Below are 17,330 nucleotides of genomic sequence, written 5' to 3' on the forward strand. Positions count from 1 at the left end.
TCAGTTTATTGTTGTTGTAACCTTGTGTTACTATGCAATTATTAATGGACATGTTTAGTTAATTAAATTTGAAATTTTCAAAGCTCTATCGCAATTGCCGATCAGTTGATAGAAAGCATCAGATTGACGTTAACGTCAGATTAGGTTACAGGTAAAAACAAAAAAAGTAAACACTGGCTGTTGTTGACAAGTATATTCAGTTCATTAACATATTATTCATATTTAATTCAGTGATAGAAATTATTACCCCATCCTCAGTAACCTATTCCAGCAGGCTATTGATAAACACAAGCACTTCTTACCTTTTCATCACCTTGTTATTCATGTTGAATAAATGAGATTGTTCATTTGAACTAAGCAAACTGCTAAATCGTTCAGTTTACACTTGCCTCATGTCTAGGCCACTGTAGACTATCTGAAATTAGATGTAGGCCTATCAGAGGCTATAGTCTACCTGCTTTTATCAAAGCAAACCATGGCAAAATTGAATTACAATCATAAACCAAGATTTTAATCTGTAGCCCATGCCTATCGGAAGGATAAATCAATCTGCAAATGGGCCATTTGTAGTCTTAACATTTGGCACATAATAACAGCACAATTGCCAGAAAATAGCCTACATTAGTTATTTTATGTTCATTCAAGTTTTTCTTGCTCATAGATTGAGATCTGTCGGGTGTATCTACAGTTATGCACATGTGCAAAGGGGATTTATTTACAATTATAAACCTGGTTCGAGCCCTGAATGCTGATTGGCTGAAAGCCGTGGTATATTTAAGCAATTAGGGTGAGGTATATGGCCAATATACCACGGCTAAGGGCTGTTATTAGTCACGATGCAACGCCAAGTGCCTATGTACAGCCCTTAGCCGTAGTATATTGGCCATATCTCACAAACCCCTGAGGGACCTTACTGCTATTATAAACTGGATACCAACGTAATTAGAGCAGTTAAAATAAATGTTTTGTCATATCCGTGGTATACGGTCTGATATAAGACGGCTGTCAGCCAATCAGCATTCAGGGTTCGAACCACCCAGTTTATAACAGACTATATACCAGGGGTATGACAAAATGTGACTTTTTACTGTTATAATTACATTTATAATAGCAATAAGGCACCTCCTGGGTTTGCGGTATTTGGCCAATATACCATGGCTAACAGCTGTATCCAGGCACTCCGAGTTGCGTCATGCTTAAGAACAGCCCTTAGCCGTGGTATATTAGCCATATACCATACCCCCTTGTGCAAATGATCTGGTGAGTTTAATGAGAGCGATTATCTTTTCTCTTGCCACATATTAAAATTCCTTTATTACGTCACGTCATATCTTGCAATAATTATTATTTTGAGGAAACCTACATTTTGCTTCTAACGTCGTTACAAGTTACTATGATATTCTTTCTTAGTTGGCTCGATAATGTTATAGAAAAAAGTTTTATTGTATAAATATGGCCTCCTCTCGCTGTGAAAAAATGAATTGGGCTAGTTTTCAAGCCTTTTGGGCAGGTCTTGAGTGGTCATTGGGCTAGAAATATTTGCTTGACCTGGCAACCGTGATCCCAGTGAGTAGGTAGTAGATTTGTGTCAGTACAGAGGGATAGGCCATTAAGTGTTTTGAGCTTCAGTAAGGTTGGCTTCTTAGCTGTCATACCAATGGTTATCATCTGTCTTGCAGAAATGGAACATAAATCACAGAAAATAGATGTTGGCGGTGGCAGCTGCAGAGAAGTATTTGAATAAACGAGATTTGACTTCTGAAGAGTTACAGGGTGTGTTGAGTGGGAGTGCCCCATCCTTCCAGGCCATAGGCATGGTGCGGGAGAAAATAGAGTCAAAGTAGTGGAATGGGGTAGTGGGTTTTTTAATGAGTGTAGGTGTGGCAGCTGCAGTGAAGTACCTGGGTGTATGAGATTTTACCGCAGAAGAGTTATAAGATGTTTTGAGATTCTTTATGAAATAGCGGTATATAGGTGTATGGTTGGTTGGTGTGCAATTTTATTATTCCCCCCCATTTTATTTTTTGTATCATAAATGTAAAGTGATTGAACACAGTAGGTGGCAGCATTCACAAACAAGGTGTGCGAACGCCATGATAGCAAAGAAGAGGAACCCGGAAGTTCGTTGTGTTTGTAAATCCAACAGCTACCTTGCAACCCTGAGGTATATCAGCATACGGAAACCTCCTTCGACAGGAGTGGAAACAAAAAAGGAAAGGAGGGAATTCTCTGTCAGCTGCAGTCGTTTGTAGGTAAGTGTTTTCTTGATTTTTTTTGGGGGGGGGGGTGTTGAAACGTTTCTCTTAATGAGATGCCTTTTTGTGACTATAGCTAATCTAGCTAGCTATCTGTAACGTTCGCTAGAAATCAAGCTAACTAGCTATTCGCCTTGTTTCATTACTTGTAACCTGCTTGTCAAGTTATAGCTAGGGTAGCCAGCCAGCCATTAAATAGTTTTATAGTTTTGCACTGACAGTTGAGTCATGTCCTTGCTAATGCTAACAGTAGTTAGCAACACACTCGAATAACATGAAATGACAGTCATTGTTAGGTATGTAACTAGCGTGTTCTTTAACGGTCATGAGTATCCAGTTTGATTAGTAATATGGTGAATTAATGGTTTGTTCCTACTTTCAGCGTGTACTGTTGACAAACATGTTGTCGGAAGGCAGCTCCTTTGTGAAGGGGATAGCCCTGGGAGGCACATTCTGCCTGTTGTTGTCCCTGTTGGGGAGCTTTGCACCAGGCATGCAGTCCAGCCCAGAGGACCACCACCACCACCACATCAAGGCTCCCACCAAGGACGAGCTACAGAGCCTGTCTGATTCCCAGATGGTGGAGCTGAGCCAGAGAGTGCGAGTCTATTGCGTCATCATGGTTCAGCCTTCTGTCCTGGTGTATTGGTCCACAGCCAAGGACACCTGGGGTAAACACTGCGACCAAGCCGTATTCTACAGCTCTGAGTCGGCCAAAGCTCTGGAAGCGGTGGACCTTAACGAACAGGACGAGTGGGCCAAACTGCGCAAGGCCCTGAAGCATGCGTATGACAATGCCGGCGACCTGCGCTGGTTCTTCGTGGCGCGGCCCACCACCTTCGCCATTATCGAGAACCTTAAGTATCTCATTCTGGCCAAGGACCCCAACGAGCCCTTCTACATTGGCCATGCCATGAAATCGGGTGAACTGGAGTACGTGGAGTACCAGAGCGGCATTGTGCTGAGCTATGAGGCACTCAAGAGGCTGGTGAATGTGTTCAAGGATGAGGAGAAGTGTCCAGAGCGAGGCAGAGCCCTGTGGAAGCTGAGCGAGGAGAAACAATTAGCTATATGTCTGAAGTACACCGGAGTCTTTGCAGAGAATGGCGAGGACACACAGGGTAAGGGCCTGTTCAACAGTAAGAGTGTGGGTTCACTCATCCAAGACAGCATGAACAAAAACAACTTGGATGTGGTGGAGGGCTGCTGCTCTGACTTAGCCATCACCTTCAGCGGAATGTCACCAAACCAGATGCAGGTCATGATGTTTGGAGTTTACAGACTACGCCCGTATGGGCACAACTTTCATGATTCCTTGATATTCCTGCCCCCTGAGGGCTCTGACAATGATTAAAGTGCAAGTCTTCCCACTTTGGGGCAGATATGGCATTAACCAGACTGCTGCTGTCAAGTGGTGAATAAAGACAGTTTTCTTATTCAGTTTGTGAGCATGAGGGAGGTTGGCAAGTACTCGAGGGAGGCAAATTATTATTCTTAGTTTTTTATACCTTTTTGAATTTGCACTCTGCACATAATACCATTGTGGAAAAGTAATGAACAGATGAAGAAATCTGAAGAGCAAATGTGCCACACATTCCACGGATGGCCAAGTGTCTGCAGGTTTTTGCTCCAACCTTGTACTTGATTGATGAATCAAGGTCACTAATTAGTAAGGAACTCCCCTTGCATGGTTTAACACTCCATGGAATGAGTTTGACATTCCTGTAATCTAGAGTATACATTTTCATTAACACAATTGACATTTTTATTGGTATTTGTGGCTGATTTAGTTTAGGCTATTAAACTCAACAACAAAAATAAACGTCCTCACTGTCAACTACGTTTATTTTCAGCAAACTTAACTTGTAAATATTTGTATGAACATAAGATTCAACAACTGAGACAAACTGAACAAGTTCCACAGACATGTGACAAACAGAAATTGAATAATGTGTCCCTGAACAAAGGGGGGTCAAAAGTAAGTCCGTATCTGGTGGCCACCAGCTGCATTAAGTACTGCAGTGCATCTCCTCATGGACTGTACCAGATTTGCCAGTTCTTGCTGTGAGATGTTATCCCACTCTTCCACCAAGGCACCTGCAAATTCCCTGACATTTCTGGGGGGGAATGGCCATAGCCCTCACCCTCCGATCCAACAGGTCCCAGGTGTGCTCAATGGGATTGAGTTCTTTTTTGGGGTCTTCGCTGGCCATGGCAGAACACTGACATTCCTGTCTTGCCTGAAATCATGCACAGAACGAGCAGTATGGCTGGTGGCATTGTCATTCTGGAGGGTCATGTCAGGATCAGCCTGCAGGAAGGGTACCACATGAGGGAGGAGGATGTCTTTCCTGTAACGCACAGTGTTGAGATTGCCTGCAATGATAACAAGCTCAGTCTGATGATGCTGTGCCACACCGCCCCAGACCACGACGGATCCTCCAAATCGATCCCGTTCCAGAGTACAGGCCTCGGTGTAACGCTCATTCTTTCGACTATAAACGCGAATCCGACCATCGCCCCTGGTGAGACAAAACCGCGACTCGTCAGTGAAGAGCACTTTTTGCCAGTTCTGTCTGGTCCAGTGATGGTGGGTTTGTGCACATAGGTGATGTTGTTGCCAGTATCTGTCTGGTGAGAACCTGCCTTACAATAGGCCTACAAGCCCTCAGTCCAGCCTCTCTCAGCATATTGCAGACAGTCTGAGCACTGATGGAGGGATTGTGCGTTCCTGGTGTAACTCGGGCAGTTGTTGTTGCCATCCTATACCTGTCCCCCGCAGGTGTGATGTTCGGCTCTACTGATCCTGTGCAGGTATTGTAACGTGGTCTGCCACTGCGAGGACCATCAGCTGTCCTTCCTGTCTCCCTGTAGTGCTGTCTTAAGCATCTCACAGTACAGACATGGCAATTTATTGCCCTGGCCACATCTGCAGTCCTCATGCCTCCTTGCAGCATGCCTAAGGCACATTCGTGCGGATGAGCAGGGACCCTGGGCATCTTTCTTTTGGTGTTTTTCCAGAGTCAGTAGAAAGGCCTCTTTAGTGTCCTACGTTTTCATAACTGTGACCTTAATTGCCTACCCGTCTGTAAGCTGTTAGTGTCTTAACGACCGTTCCACAATTGTAAAAGAAAGAAAAGCATGAAAGTGTTTAAACCCTTTACAATGAATATCTGAAGTTATATGGAATGTTATGAATTATCTTTGAAAGACAGGGTCTTGAAAAAGGGACATTTCTTTTTTTTTGCTGAGTTTATAAGGCCACATGGAGTGAACATTTTGAAATAATCTTGAAGTATTGAGATGTCTCTAAACAGTTTGCTACACATGATTGGTTGCCACCATTGTAATATAAATTGTTGGTGGATTTGTTTGTTTAATTTTGGGGTAACTATTTTACTCACTTGAAACACCCGATTAAATAAATTGGCAGCCATGTTTATCCTCCTAATACCAAAAACTAAATGAAATTAATTGTTCTGCTGAGACTGTTGCTGCATTTAGTCATAATGGGAAATCAGTTCTTACTGACAAGTGCTAAACCAAATACTGAGCACTGTAAAGCCAAATAGGCCTATCTCATAGTGAAGCAGTTTCTTACCCCTTGTTATTGATAAGCTAATAGATCTACACGCGCAGTGCTTTCAGGAAAGTATTCAGACCCCTTGACCTTTTCCACATGGTTACATTAGTCTTTTTCTACACACAATACCCTATAATGACGATGCAAAAACAGGTTTAGACATTTTTGCAAATTATACAAAATAAAAAGATCACATTTACAAGTATTCAGGCCCTTACTCAGTACTTTAAAGCATCTTTGGCAGCGATTACAGCCTTGAGTCTTCTTGGGTATGACGCTACAAGCTTGGCACACCTATATTTGGAGTTTCTCCCATTCTTCTCTGCAAATCCACAAGCTCTGACATGTTGAATGGGAGTGTCACTGCATAGCTATTTTCAGGTCTCTCCAGTTGTTCGTCCAGGTTCTGGCTGGGCCACTCAAGGACATTCTGAAGCAGGTTTTCCTCTAGGATTTTGCTGTTTTTAAAGTCATCATTGGCCTCATTGTGAAATCCCGGAGCAGTTTCCTTCCTCTTCGGCAACTGAGTTAGGAAGAACGCCTGTATCTTTGTGGTTACGGTGTATTGATAATGTAATTAATAACTTCACCATGCTCAAAGGGATATTCAACATCTGCTTTAAAAAAAACCCCATTAACATTAGGTTCCCTTTGCGATGCATTGGAAAAGCTCCCTGGTCTTTGTGGTTGAATCAGTTTGTAATTCACTGCTTGACCTTACAATTATCTGTGTGTGGGGAACAGATGAGGTAGTCATTAATGTTAAACACTTATTATACACAGTGAGTCCATGCAATTTATGACCTGATAAGCACATTTTTACTCCTAAACTCATTTAGGATTGCCATAGAAAAGGGGTTGAATACTTAACTCAGGACATTTCAGCTTTTCAATTTAAATTGGTAAAAAATGTGAAACCTTGCACTTTGACATTATGGGGTATTCCGTGTAAGCCATTGACATCTCAATCCATTTTAAATTCCGGCTGTAACAAAATGTGGAAAAAGTCGAGGGGTGTGAATACGCTATATATAAAACATTAGGAACACCTGCTCTTTCCATGAGACTGACCAGGTGAAAGTTATTTATGTCACTTGTTAAATCCACTTCCATCAGTGTAGATGAAGTGGAGGAGACAAGTTAAAGAAGGATTTAAGTCTTGAGACATGGATTGTTGCCCATTGCAAGACAAAATATTTTAAATGACTTTGAACAGGGGTGGTAGGTGCCAGGCACACACTGGTTTGAGTGTGTCAGGAAATGCAACTATACTGGTTCACGCTCAACAGTTTCCCGTGTGTATCAATGGTCCACAGACCAAATGACATCCAGCTAACTTGACACAACTGTGGGAAGCATCGGAGTCAATGCCCCGTCGAATTGAAGCTGTTCTGAAAGCAAAAGGGGGTGCAAGTCAATATTAGGAAGGTGTTCCTAATGTTTTGTACACTTCTTTTTGGGACTAATGACTAATATGGCTAAGTCTGAATTTTTGAAGGACATACAAATGCTTGTCAGGCCCATTCCTTAATACCCCACTATCTGATAACTGGCTGAAACTGTAACCCTCATTTTGTAATCAGTTAATTTGCGCCAGTATATCTGTGTCCATTATATTTTATGTGGAAGTATTCTATGGATTTTGTTTTCACTGATGTCAAAGCCCTAATTTCATACCCATAACCTTTAAACGCCTATTGAGATTGGAAAGCAGGTATGACAGGTTTTTCCAAGGCCAAGTCTGCTTTTCAGTCGAGACCATGCAAGGAGACAACTTATTTCCGGATCACATCTTCTCTACTGATTTCCCAATGCTGTCAGAACAGGACCACGGCTGTATCCAACAACCAATAGGTGGTTCTCAATCGGGAGAAAGTCTGCTTTGTGACCCGAAAAGGGGCCGCCATATGTAGGAGTGTGAATTTGTTAATAATCAGGTGTGCCATCGAGGAGAAGCGGACAACTGTATCCTCTTGGCTCCCTATCGCTGAAGCCTTTTGAAATCTGCCACACCCCTTTTGAATCATTTGAGAAATGCGCACACGTTTAAAAACACGCCTGTATTCATGCCCCATCAAGCGTCATTGTACACCCTGGAATAGATTTAATATGGACAAGTGTCAGCTAGATTGTATGTATGAGAAAACAAGCAACACCTGAAATGTTGAATGTGACCATTTTTATTTATTTGGGGAGTTTATCTTCAGTTAGCCTCCAATTCACTAAAGAGTTATTTGATTTAACATCAAATCCATGTAACAGCATATGTGGTACTATGATCTACAATCCATTTAAAATGTTTTGCTCCTGGTAGCAAGTGAATCCCAACGACATTGGCAAAGAAACCATGAAATGTAAAGGCCGTGAAAATATCTTGAATGCAGGTTTTTATTTGTGCATTAATTGGGGATTGGTTCAAAGCCTCCAGCTAGTTACACAGCTAAGTCCATTGGTGTAAACAATTGACTGGCAGCCTCACTGTCAAGAGCTTCACGTTGTCCAGGGGTGAAGACATCTCACTTATACGTCTTCATGTGCCACAGTCCATCATTAAGATAGTGAACAGTTTCAACTCCTACTCCCTTGTTGACTTTCTCTCTGCTCACAAAAAAAGTGAAGTGGAATGAGCATTAGGCAAGTTTCCAAAAGTACAGTAGTATACATACACACACAGGTTGGTGGCACCTTAATTGGGGAGGATGGGCTCGTTAATGGCTGAAGTGGAATAGTTTCCGTATGTTTGATGCCACTCCATTTTTGCTCTGTTCCAGACATTATTATGAGCCTTCCTCCCCTCAGCCTGCACTGGGTACACATACAAGTACATTTCTGCGGTGTAAATGGGTCTTTCTATAAATAAGGGGGCCAATGTGTGACTGATCAACATTTCAAAATGGTTTGAAAGAAAATGTTTTATGCAGTTGTGTACTTTAGAGGAATAAAAGTAAATATGCAAAGTGGCCCATAACTCCACCTATACAACATAGACCTTGGACTACACATCCTTTAAGTAGAGTACACATACATTGGCAAGTCAAATTCAGGGACTTTTTCAAGAACCTAATTGTCATTTGTTTATAGGGCCTAATATAGAACCCCCCCCCAAAAAAGCGTAAAGTGTCAAAAGTAGGCCATTACCACTTAAGGAAAACTCCACCCAAAAACTTTTAGTCCATTGTTGATATACTGCCAAAATATATAAAGATGTCAGCAATCAGGTTTAAGATATGGAACTTTCAAAATATAGAATTCTGTCCCATATGATGCAACATTTAACTATTGTATAGCAACCATAGACTAATGAAACAACATACCAAAAATAAGAATGTATTTTTAGGCCTCTGCAATGCATTGATATTCAAATGATTAATTTGTAAAATGTGAGAATATTGTGGACATTGCCTGAATAAATAGACTGGATGCATGGCCATCTTTCTGTAGTCTGTGGCCAACGCAGGCACACATAATGGAAGGATTTGTATCATAAGCCAACAGATGTTGTCGTCCTCAATAACCGCACGTGGTTTTACCGCAACAGAGTAGGGCTTCACCCTTCAATTGAAGCAGCGGGAAACAAACACAACTGGCCACATCGCTCACAAACAGATCAAAAATTAAATCACTGATAATTATATGGGAGCAGAACTTACAAATTGGCTACAATAATTACAAGGACTTTTCAAACACCAAATTACGGTCAATATTTGATTTTCAAGCTAGGCCTAAACCAGCAGTCTACTTGAATTTCTGAGCTCCAATTCAAGTTGGCTACTTTCAAGCCCCTGGTATTGTTTAAAATTGCAGGTGTAACAAGGAAAACAAAATGTATTTCATCAGTGGTGTAAAGTATTTCTACCTAAGTTGTTTTTTGGGGGGTATCTATACATAACTATTTATATTTTACTTTTCTACATTCCTTAAAATATTGTACATTTTACTCCATACATTTGCCTTGACACCTAAAAGTACTTGTTACATTTTGAATGCTTAGCAGGACAGGAAAATAGTCAATAGTTCACGCACTTATCAACCGAACATCCCTGGTCATCCTTACTGACTCTGATCTGGCGGACTCACTAAATACACATGCTTAGTTTGTGGCTTTCCATAAATAAATAAAATGGTGCCATCTGGTTTTTAAATTATTTATACTTTTACTTTTGATACTTAAGTATATTTTAAACCAAATACTTTAAGTCGAATGTTACTAGGTGACTTTTACATGAGCCATTTATTACGGTCAAGTATGACAGTTGGGTACTTTTTCCACCACTGTTTCGTGTTTTCATTACCAGATCATATTGTGAATAAGCCCACTGGGCTATGAAATGTTATTCACAGTGTATTCAGACCTTGACTTACGTTACAGCCTTATTCTAAATATCCCTCCCCTCTCAATCTACACACAATAGCCCATAATGACAAAGCGAAAACAGGTTTAGACATTTGCTAATGTATTACAAATAAAAACATACCTTATTTACATAAGTATTCAGACCCTTTTATTAGACTTGATTGCACTCCAGTGCATCCTGTTTGCATTGATCATACTTGATGTTTCTAAAACTTGATTGGAGTCCACCTGTGGTAATTTCAATTGATTGGGCATGATTTGGAAAGGCACAACTGTGCATGCCAGAGCAAAAAGCAAGCCATGACGTCGAAAGAATTGTCCGTAGAGCTCAGACAGGATTGTGTCGAGGCACAGATCTGGGGAAGGGTACCAAAAAATGTCTGCAGCATTAAAAGGTCCCCAAGAACACAGTTGGAACCACCAAAACTCTTCCTAGAGCTGGCCGCCCAGCCAAATTGAGCAATCGGGGGAGAAGGGCCTTGGTCAGGGAGGTGACCAAGAACCCGATGGTCACTCTGACAGAGCTTTAGAATTCCTCTGTGGAGATGGTTGTCCTTCTGGAAGGTTCTTCCATCTCTACAGCACTCTACCAATCTGGCCTTTATGGTGGCCAGACGGAAGCCACTCCTCAGTAAAAGGCACGACAGCCCACTTGGAGTTTGCGAAAAGGCACCTAAAGGACTCAGACCATGAAAAACAAGATTTTCTGGCCTGATGAAACCAAGATTGAACTCTGGCCTGAATGCAAAGCGTCACGTCTGGAGGAAACCTGGCACCATCCCAATGGTAAAACATGGTGGCAGCATCATGCTGCGGGGATGTTTTTCAGAGGCGGGCCTAAGACTAGTCAGGATCGAAGAGAAAGATGAATGGAGCAAAATACAGAGCGATCCTTGATGAAAGCCTGCTCCAGAGCGCTCAGGACCTCAGACTGGGGCAAAGGTTCACCTTCCAACAGGACAACAACCCTAAGCACACAGTCAATGTCCGAGTGGCCCAGCCAGAACCTGGACTTGAACCCAATCTAACAACTCTGGAGAGACCTGAAAATAGCTGTGCAGTGACGCTCCCCATCCAACCTGATAGAGCTTGAGGATCTGCGAAACTCCGCAAATATAGGTGTGCCAAGCTTGTAGCATAATACCCAAGACTCAAGGCTGTAATCGATGCCAAAGGTGCTTCAACAAAGCACTGAGTAAAGGGTCTGAATAATTATGTAAATGTATTAAAAAAAAAGTATAATTTGGCTAAAATTTCTAAAAAAATGTTTTTGCTTTGTCAATATGGGGTATTGTGTGTAGATTGGGGAGGGAAAAATCGAATACATTTTAGAACAAGGCTGTAACGTAACAAAATGTGAAAAGTCAAGGGGTCTGAATACTTTGCGAATGCACTATATATCCAGAATAATTAATAGGAAAAGCACTGGGTGTTGTGCAATAGTCTATCCTATAGAATTCTGCACAGTAGACTCCGTGTCCAATCCGAGGCGCAAAAACATATGTAAAGGAACTCATTACCTTGAGGCTTTCTCAGTTCAATCTTGGGATATTAGAACCAATGTGGATCCAGGCACAACTGTCTTCACTGGTGTAATGAATGAGACACATTCTGGACATTCCTCAAACATTACATGCGCTATCACAACAGCTGAAAATTCCTTCCTGGATCAGATGTGAGAAAATATCACACTTAAATAAATCAGCTGGACACCAAATGCGCATCCAAGTATCAATGCATAATTATTTTAGAACCATGTTAATGACCGTATCAGTTTAGGTTTTAAGGTTACTTTTTTGGTTAGAAGCAATGGGTTTTGCAATCTCATAGATCATTTTGGATATGCATACCCATAACATGACACTGAACTGCTACCTGGAAATGGATCCTATTGCAGAAACTTATTTACTGGACTCCTGGAAAACACCACTCACTCCTGTCCAGTTCCATCTGATTTCTGCTTGGATGCTAGATCATTTCTGTTAATGGATGACCAGTATGCCATTCTCCCTAGGACTCTGATAGGTGCAGAGCTAGTCAACCCAGTGGTGCCTGAACTTTTTGATAATACTAGCTTGTTGACGCTTAGAAAAAATAACCGCTATAGTTACCACTGCTTTATACTAGCATGGGGAACATCTGAAGGACTTGTCCATGAGTCTGTCATCAGGTGCTAGCGGCTGACAGACTGGTGGTAGAACAATCTAAGGCAGGAGAATCGGTTATATCAGCCATTGTGACTGAACAATTCTGAGAGCCTTTTCTCCTGGGAAGATGGTGAGCTTATCAATGCTGTAAACATCTGTTCCTTTGTTATTCTGTTTTCTACGTTTTCATTGGCTGGTAACTTGTATATGCCTTTGTGTCAAACGGATTCTCAAGCAAAGTGTGAGCAATAATGTTAACCTATCTGTCCCCTCTGCTCCCTATCTGGAAGAAGAGGGACAGAACATTCTTATGACTGAAATGCCATTTCCCCCCAGACAGGGAAGTCTGAAACCCCTGGTTTACAGAGCACCAGGACTAGTTATGCTGAGATAACATAAAAAGGGGAGATTGTTGCAGAGTACATTTTGATTTGTTATCTTATATGACCTGTAGAAGGGACAGGTCATTCTGTTCCTCATCTTGTCTGTAAGGTTGCTCTGTTCCCTGATATGCTCAAAATCGCACTGTTTCAAGTTGCCCTTTTGTAATATAACTAGGGATGCGCAATGTATTGGTAAGCAGATCGGAATCGGCCGATATTAGCTACAAATGTCAGCATCGGATCTGTCTAGTTTAACGCTGTTGTGCAAAACCGATGTCAAAGCTGACATGAATACCTATATAATGTAGGTAGATGACGTAATGACGGCATGAAAAATACAGCGCTACACGTGCAACACAGCATTCCTAACCTGGCCCACAATGTCTGCTGTGTGGATCCATTTTCAAGTTTCAAAGGAAACTAACAAAAAGGCCATATGTAACATTTGTGCTGCTATTATTTCCAGAGGGGAGAAAGTGAAATATTTCAATACCACAAACCTAATCACCCATTTGAAAGTGCATCCCCCCAGACGTTCAGCGATTACTTAGAACCAAAGCAGAAAGAAAAAAAAAACTTACCACACTTCCAACAACTAAACAAGTTCAAGTCCAGCAGTCATTTGAAAGAGTAAGAACATTTCAGCGAGACAACTCAAAGGCGAAATCCATTAACGCCAAGATAATGACAATCTGTGCTCTGTTGTGGATGTTGGCTTTCGCCGACTGGTTGAGCACCTCGAGCCCCGGTACACGCTACCAAGTAGGCGCTATTTTTCAGATGCTGCCCTACCAGAGTTACACAGCATCCATGAGCGTCACTGCTATTAGCTTCACGACTGACATTTGGACCAGTGATGTCAGCCCCATAAGCATTATGAGTCTGACAGCACAGTGGGTCAACAAGGATTACGTACTAAGGAAAGCCGTATTGCTCCAGAATGTGCTGGTTCTCACACCGCTGCTGCCATTTCAATGGCATTTGAGAACATGTTTTGAAACTTGTAAACATGAACACTCCTAACTACATTCAAACAACTGACTGGAGAAATAAGCTCAAACTGTCTGCAGCAGACGTGATACCCTCTGTCATGGCAGTGGAACACCTGCTCAACAAAACTGCAGACACAGACCGTGGGGTTAACTTGCAAAAGTACTCTACTAGAGGCTGTGAACAAGCGATTCGGTGGCATTCTGACCTGCTTTACTGTGTCGCCACCTTTTTTGATGCTAGGGACAAGGCTACTTCGATGCAGACAAACAGGGTTCATGTGAAATGTTAGACACAGCTGGACAAGATGGAAATGGACACAGTGCGCACCGAGGAAGAGGACCCATGACAGAAGAGGCCACGGACAGACAGAGCTGAAACTTCACTGCTTGACATCATGATGAAATCCTGGTTGAGAATGAAAAGACTGAACAAATGAACAACGAAACCCAGCAAATAAGTAAAATAAATGGGTTTTGATTGTTTTACAGGTAATGGGGACATATGTAAATGCCAACAAAACTTTTTGGTCCGTGTGTGTTAAATAGTTAACTGTACTAGAATATTTTAAAGGCCTCAAATTTTAAATATTGATTATTGGTATTGGGTATATTGGCAAGGAAAACAATCGGGTATCCGCCAAAAATGTAATATCGGCGCATCCCTAAATATAACCAGTCTGTTTCTAAACTACTGTGTTCTAACTTCCTGTGAAACAATCCATCTATTGATAAGCAGAATTAACAGGCTCATTCAAAGGGCATGTGCAACACCCCTCCCATTCTGGGTCTGTATAAATGTCTGAAATCACCCCTCCCATCCTGGGTCTGTATAAATGTCTGAAATCTAAGAGCGAGTCGAATTGTTTTTTTACCTTGCATGCATGCTTGTAATAAAGCTTTTTATATTGAGATCGGACTGCCTTCTGAGTGGTTTTTCCACCACAATAGCTGCACTGCATTTCTGAGAGCTCTATACAAAAAAGAAACTAACAGCTAGATCTAGGATTCTTAAAGGGTTCAAGTTCAATGTCTAATTTAACTGATGAATGCTTAATACATGATAACGCCATCTTAAATGCAAGGTCAGAAAAGTAATGTTTCATGCCGCTCAATTTTGGGGAAAATCCATCAAGACACCAACCATGATAAAGGGTTAAACATCAACTCGTGAATTTGATTGAATATAGCTATGCCCCCTTATATTAATGTAATGACATGAAGAATATTTTTTGCAGATTATTATCAATAACTTATCAACAGCTGAAACAAGTTGTTCAGTGTAGGAAATCCTCCCTGGTACCCTAGATTATAGAAAGACCCAAATAGGAAAAAGCACATGATATGATACTTACATGTCTTCTGCAGACATCTTCATGACTCCGACACAAAGGGCATGTTGCTTGCCCTCCGCCATTATGGCCTGAAACCAATTGTCAAGGAAACACCATCTCACATGCACTTGATACTAACAGGAAGAACCAAAAACACCAATGCTGGTGTATGACATCATTACAAGCTGACATAACGGTTCAGAAGGTAAAAATGTGTAAAAACATGTATGGGTCAAACTGCAACATTATAAACATTAAGGTTGTGATTGGCCTTGTTTTAGCATCTTTTGGTCAGAGAGTTGAAAGGTCAGTGACTCATACACTCTGGTATCAAAATGCTGGTCTGAGTCTCCCACTTGGAACTCCGACTTGAGGGCCGATCTAGTGGTAAGACATTTCCAACAGGAACTTGGACCTCCTAGTTTCTGAAAGCATCATCATGATCACAATGAATATAATTGGATGGATGGGGGCCAGGGGGCCTGATCCTAAATAAACACTTTCACTATTAGACACTGAGAATACAGCCCAGTAAGATGTTGTACTGAACATAAATGTTCAACATAAATCGGTCATAGGAAGGATACAACTACTGTTTCTGAGGCAGAGGGGTAGAGTTTGGCGCCTGGGGACGTCAATCCAGGACACATGATATTGGCTCCACTTAAGACAAACTTGATGGCCCCTTTGTCTACTTGTTGGTGTGGAAGAATAAAGGGGTCTGTAAAATATGAACAGAGAAACTTACTGAACAGTACACTGCAACACAGCAATTCATCAGACACCTGCACATCAAAAAGAGCAGAGGTCTTACACTTATGCAGCAGTCGGAGGGTTGGGTAGAACGGTCCTTCTCTTTGTCTGAAGAAGAGCAATTCTCCATTCACCGTCAAGATTTCAATGTGTTCATGGCTGCAGGTTGGATGACGGAACACAAAACAACATGTCAAACTCTTCTCTTGTCCACCCAAGGGGGGGCAATATCCAGCCCCCTTGGCTTCTCAGCCGAAGCATGCAACGGGGCCAATGTGTACAACAATCCCGACACCGTTTCTAAATAGATATCCAGCATCTCCGAACACCTGTGTGTAACGGAAGAAGGAAGCTAGAAAAGTGTTGAAAGTTTTTTTTATTTTTTTTATACTGTTGGCTGCAACAGTTAAAATGTAGAATAAGTGTTTTTTGCATTTGTAAAATTATTTTGATGTGATATGAAAGTAGAGGGCTTTGTATCTCTTGAACCCAATTGCAATTGAGAATCCATTTACATTTATATGGAGTATCAGACTGTTTTGGATGCCAGAGTCAATTTGCCTCTAGACATAACTTAAGGGCCTTGGATGGTAAGGAGTAGGCTAGACTACACTCCTTCACAGTCCATCTTGGCCTAGTAAAACTGATGTCAACAAATATTCAAAATACAATGGACTTGTTCGACATTGCAGCAGACAGTGCTGGTGACTTGTGACTGACTGATCAACGAATCACCTTGCATGATCATAAATAACTACTAATTATTATTTGTAGATCAGTCAGTTAGTCAACATTTACCCACACTGAGAAAGGGGGATACCTAGTCAGTTGTCCAATTGAATGTATTCAACTGAAATGTGTCTTCCGCATTTAACCCAACCCCTCAATCAAAGAGGTGCATCATGGACTTTCTGATCTGAAACCATTGACTGTACATAGTCTCGAACACGGCCACTGATAAGGGGGAAAAGATTATCTTCTTGACTTACCATCGCACTATTTTGACAGGGTCCTTTTTTGGCATGATATGGTTGAGCCATGACTCAATGTCTGGAAACTGGTCCAACAGCTGGTTTTTGATGCCTTTGATTACAGAGGTCTTCAGCTGAATACAGTTGGAAACATTTTCCTTCTCATCAAATCTGAAACGAGACAATAGAAACACATTCATGTTAGTTTGACCCTTCATTCAAATGAAAGCTAATCAAGAGTTATCAGTTGATAAGTCTATTTGGAAGACTAAGAACATGTTATAGTTAGCTAGCTAAGTGGCTATAGTTAGCTAACTAGCTGCCTGGTCATGTAGATAGCAAGTTAGCTAGGGAAATCATGCGTAATACCTACTTCTTAAACATCCTCGTTGGTCGCGTTTGCTGTGTTCTTCTCTACCTAGACAAGTCTATTATTTTTGCTTGATGTTTGACTTTAATGAACAAAAATCCAATAACATGTATTTCAATTCAATAGTCTCCCCACGCCTGTTTCGCAGTTTATAGGCAGCAAGTGACGTCAACTTGCGACATGCATGCGAC

At 41.5% G+C, this 17,330-nt stretch overlaps 2 protein-coding genes across 3 annotated transcripts; one reads left to right on the forward strand and one right to left on the reverse strand.

Annotated features, from left to right (window-relative positions):
- Nucleotides 1-1,526: 1,526 nt before the first annotated feature.
- LOC110488964 (C1GALT1-specific chaperone 1) lies at nucleotides 1,527-5,715 on the forward strand. 2 transcript variants are annotated; one of them, XM_021561461.3, is made up of 2 exons: nucleotides 1,527-2,252; nucleotides 2,638-4,077. In XM_021561461.3, the coding sequence occupies exon 2, from the start codon at nucleotides 2,656-2,658 to the stop codon at nucleotides 3,607-3,609; it is 954 nt and encodes a 317-aa protein (XP_021417136.2). In that variant the 5' UTR covers nucleotides 1,527-2,252; nucleotides 2,638-2,655; the 3' UTR covers nucleotides 3,610-4,077. The 2 variants fall into 2 exon arrangements, with proteins under 2 accessions (XP_021417136.2, XP_021417137.2); XM_021561462.3 differs by having other exon boundaries at nucleotides 2,099-2,248; nucleotides 2,638-5,715.
- A 2,289-nt stretch (nucleotides 5,716-8,004) lies between these two features.
- On the reverse strand, nucleotides 8,005-17,260 carry mcts1 (MCTS1 re-initiation and release factor). The gene is given in 6 exon segments (NM_001160677.1): nucleotides 8,005-8,436; nucleotides 15,067-15,134; nucleotides 15,633-15,766; nucleotides 15,860-15,957; nucleotides 16,788-16,940; nucleotides 17,143-17,260. Coding segments are annotated over 6 exon segments (546 nt in total). The 5' UTR covers nucleotides 17,154-17,260; the 3' UTR covers nucleotides 8,005-8,354.
- Between the last annotated feature and the right edge of the window lie 70 nt (nucleotides 17,261-17,330).

Source organism: Oncorhynchus mykiss, chromosome 14 (genome assembly GCF_057628025.1).
Source record: "Oncorhynchus mykiss isolate SJ-2025 chromosome 14, ASM5762802v1, whole genome shotgun sequence".
In the NCBI taxonomy this organism is placed as follows: Eukaryota; Metazoa; Chordata; class Actinopteri; order Salmoniformes; family Salmonidae; genus Oncorhynchus; species Oncorhynchus mykiss.

Coding starts and splice junctions, on each gene's coding strand:
- LOC110488964 (XM_021561461.3), top strand. CDS start 2,656: ATGTTGTCGGAAGGCAGCTCCTTTGTGAAGGGGATAGCCCTGGGAGGC.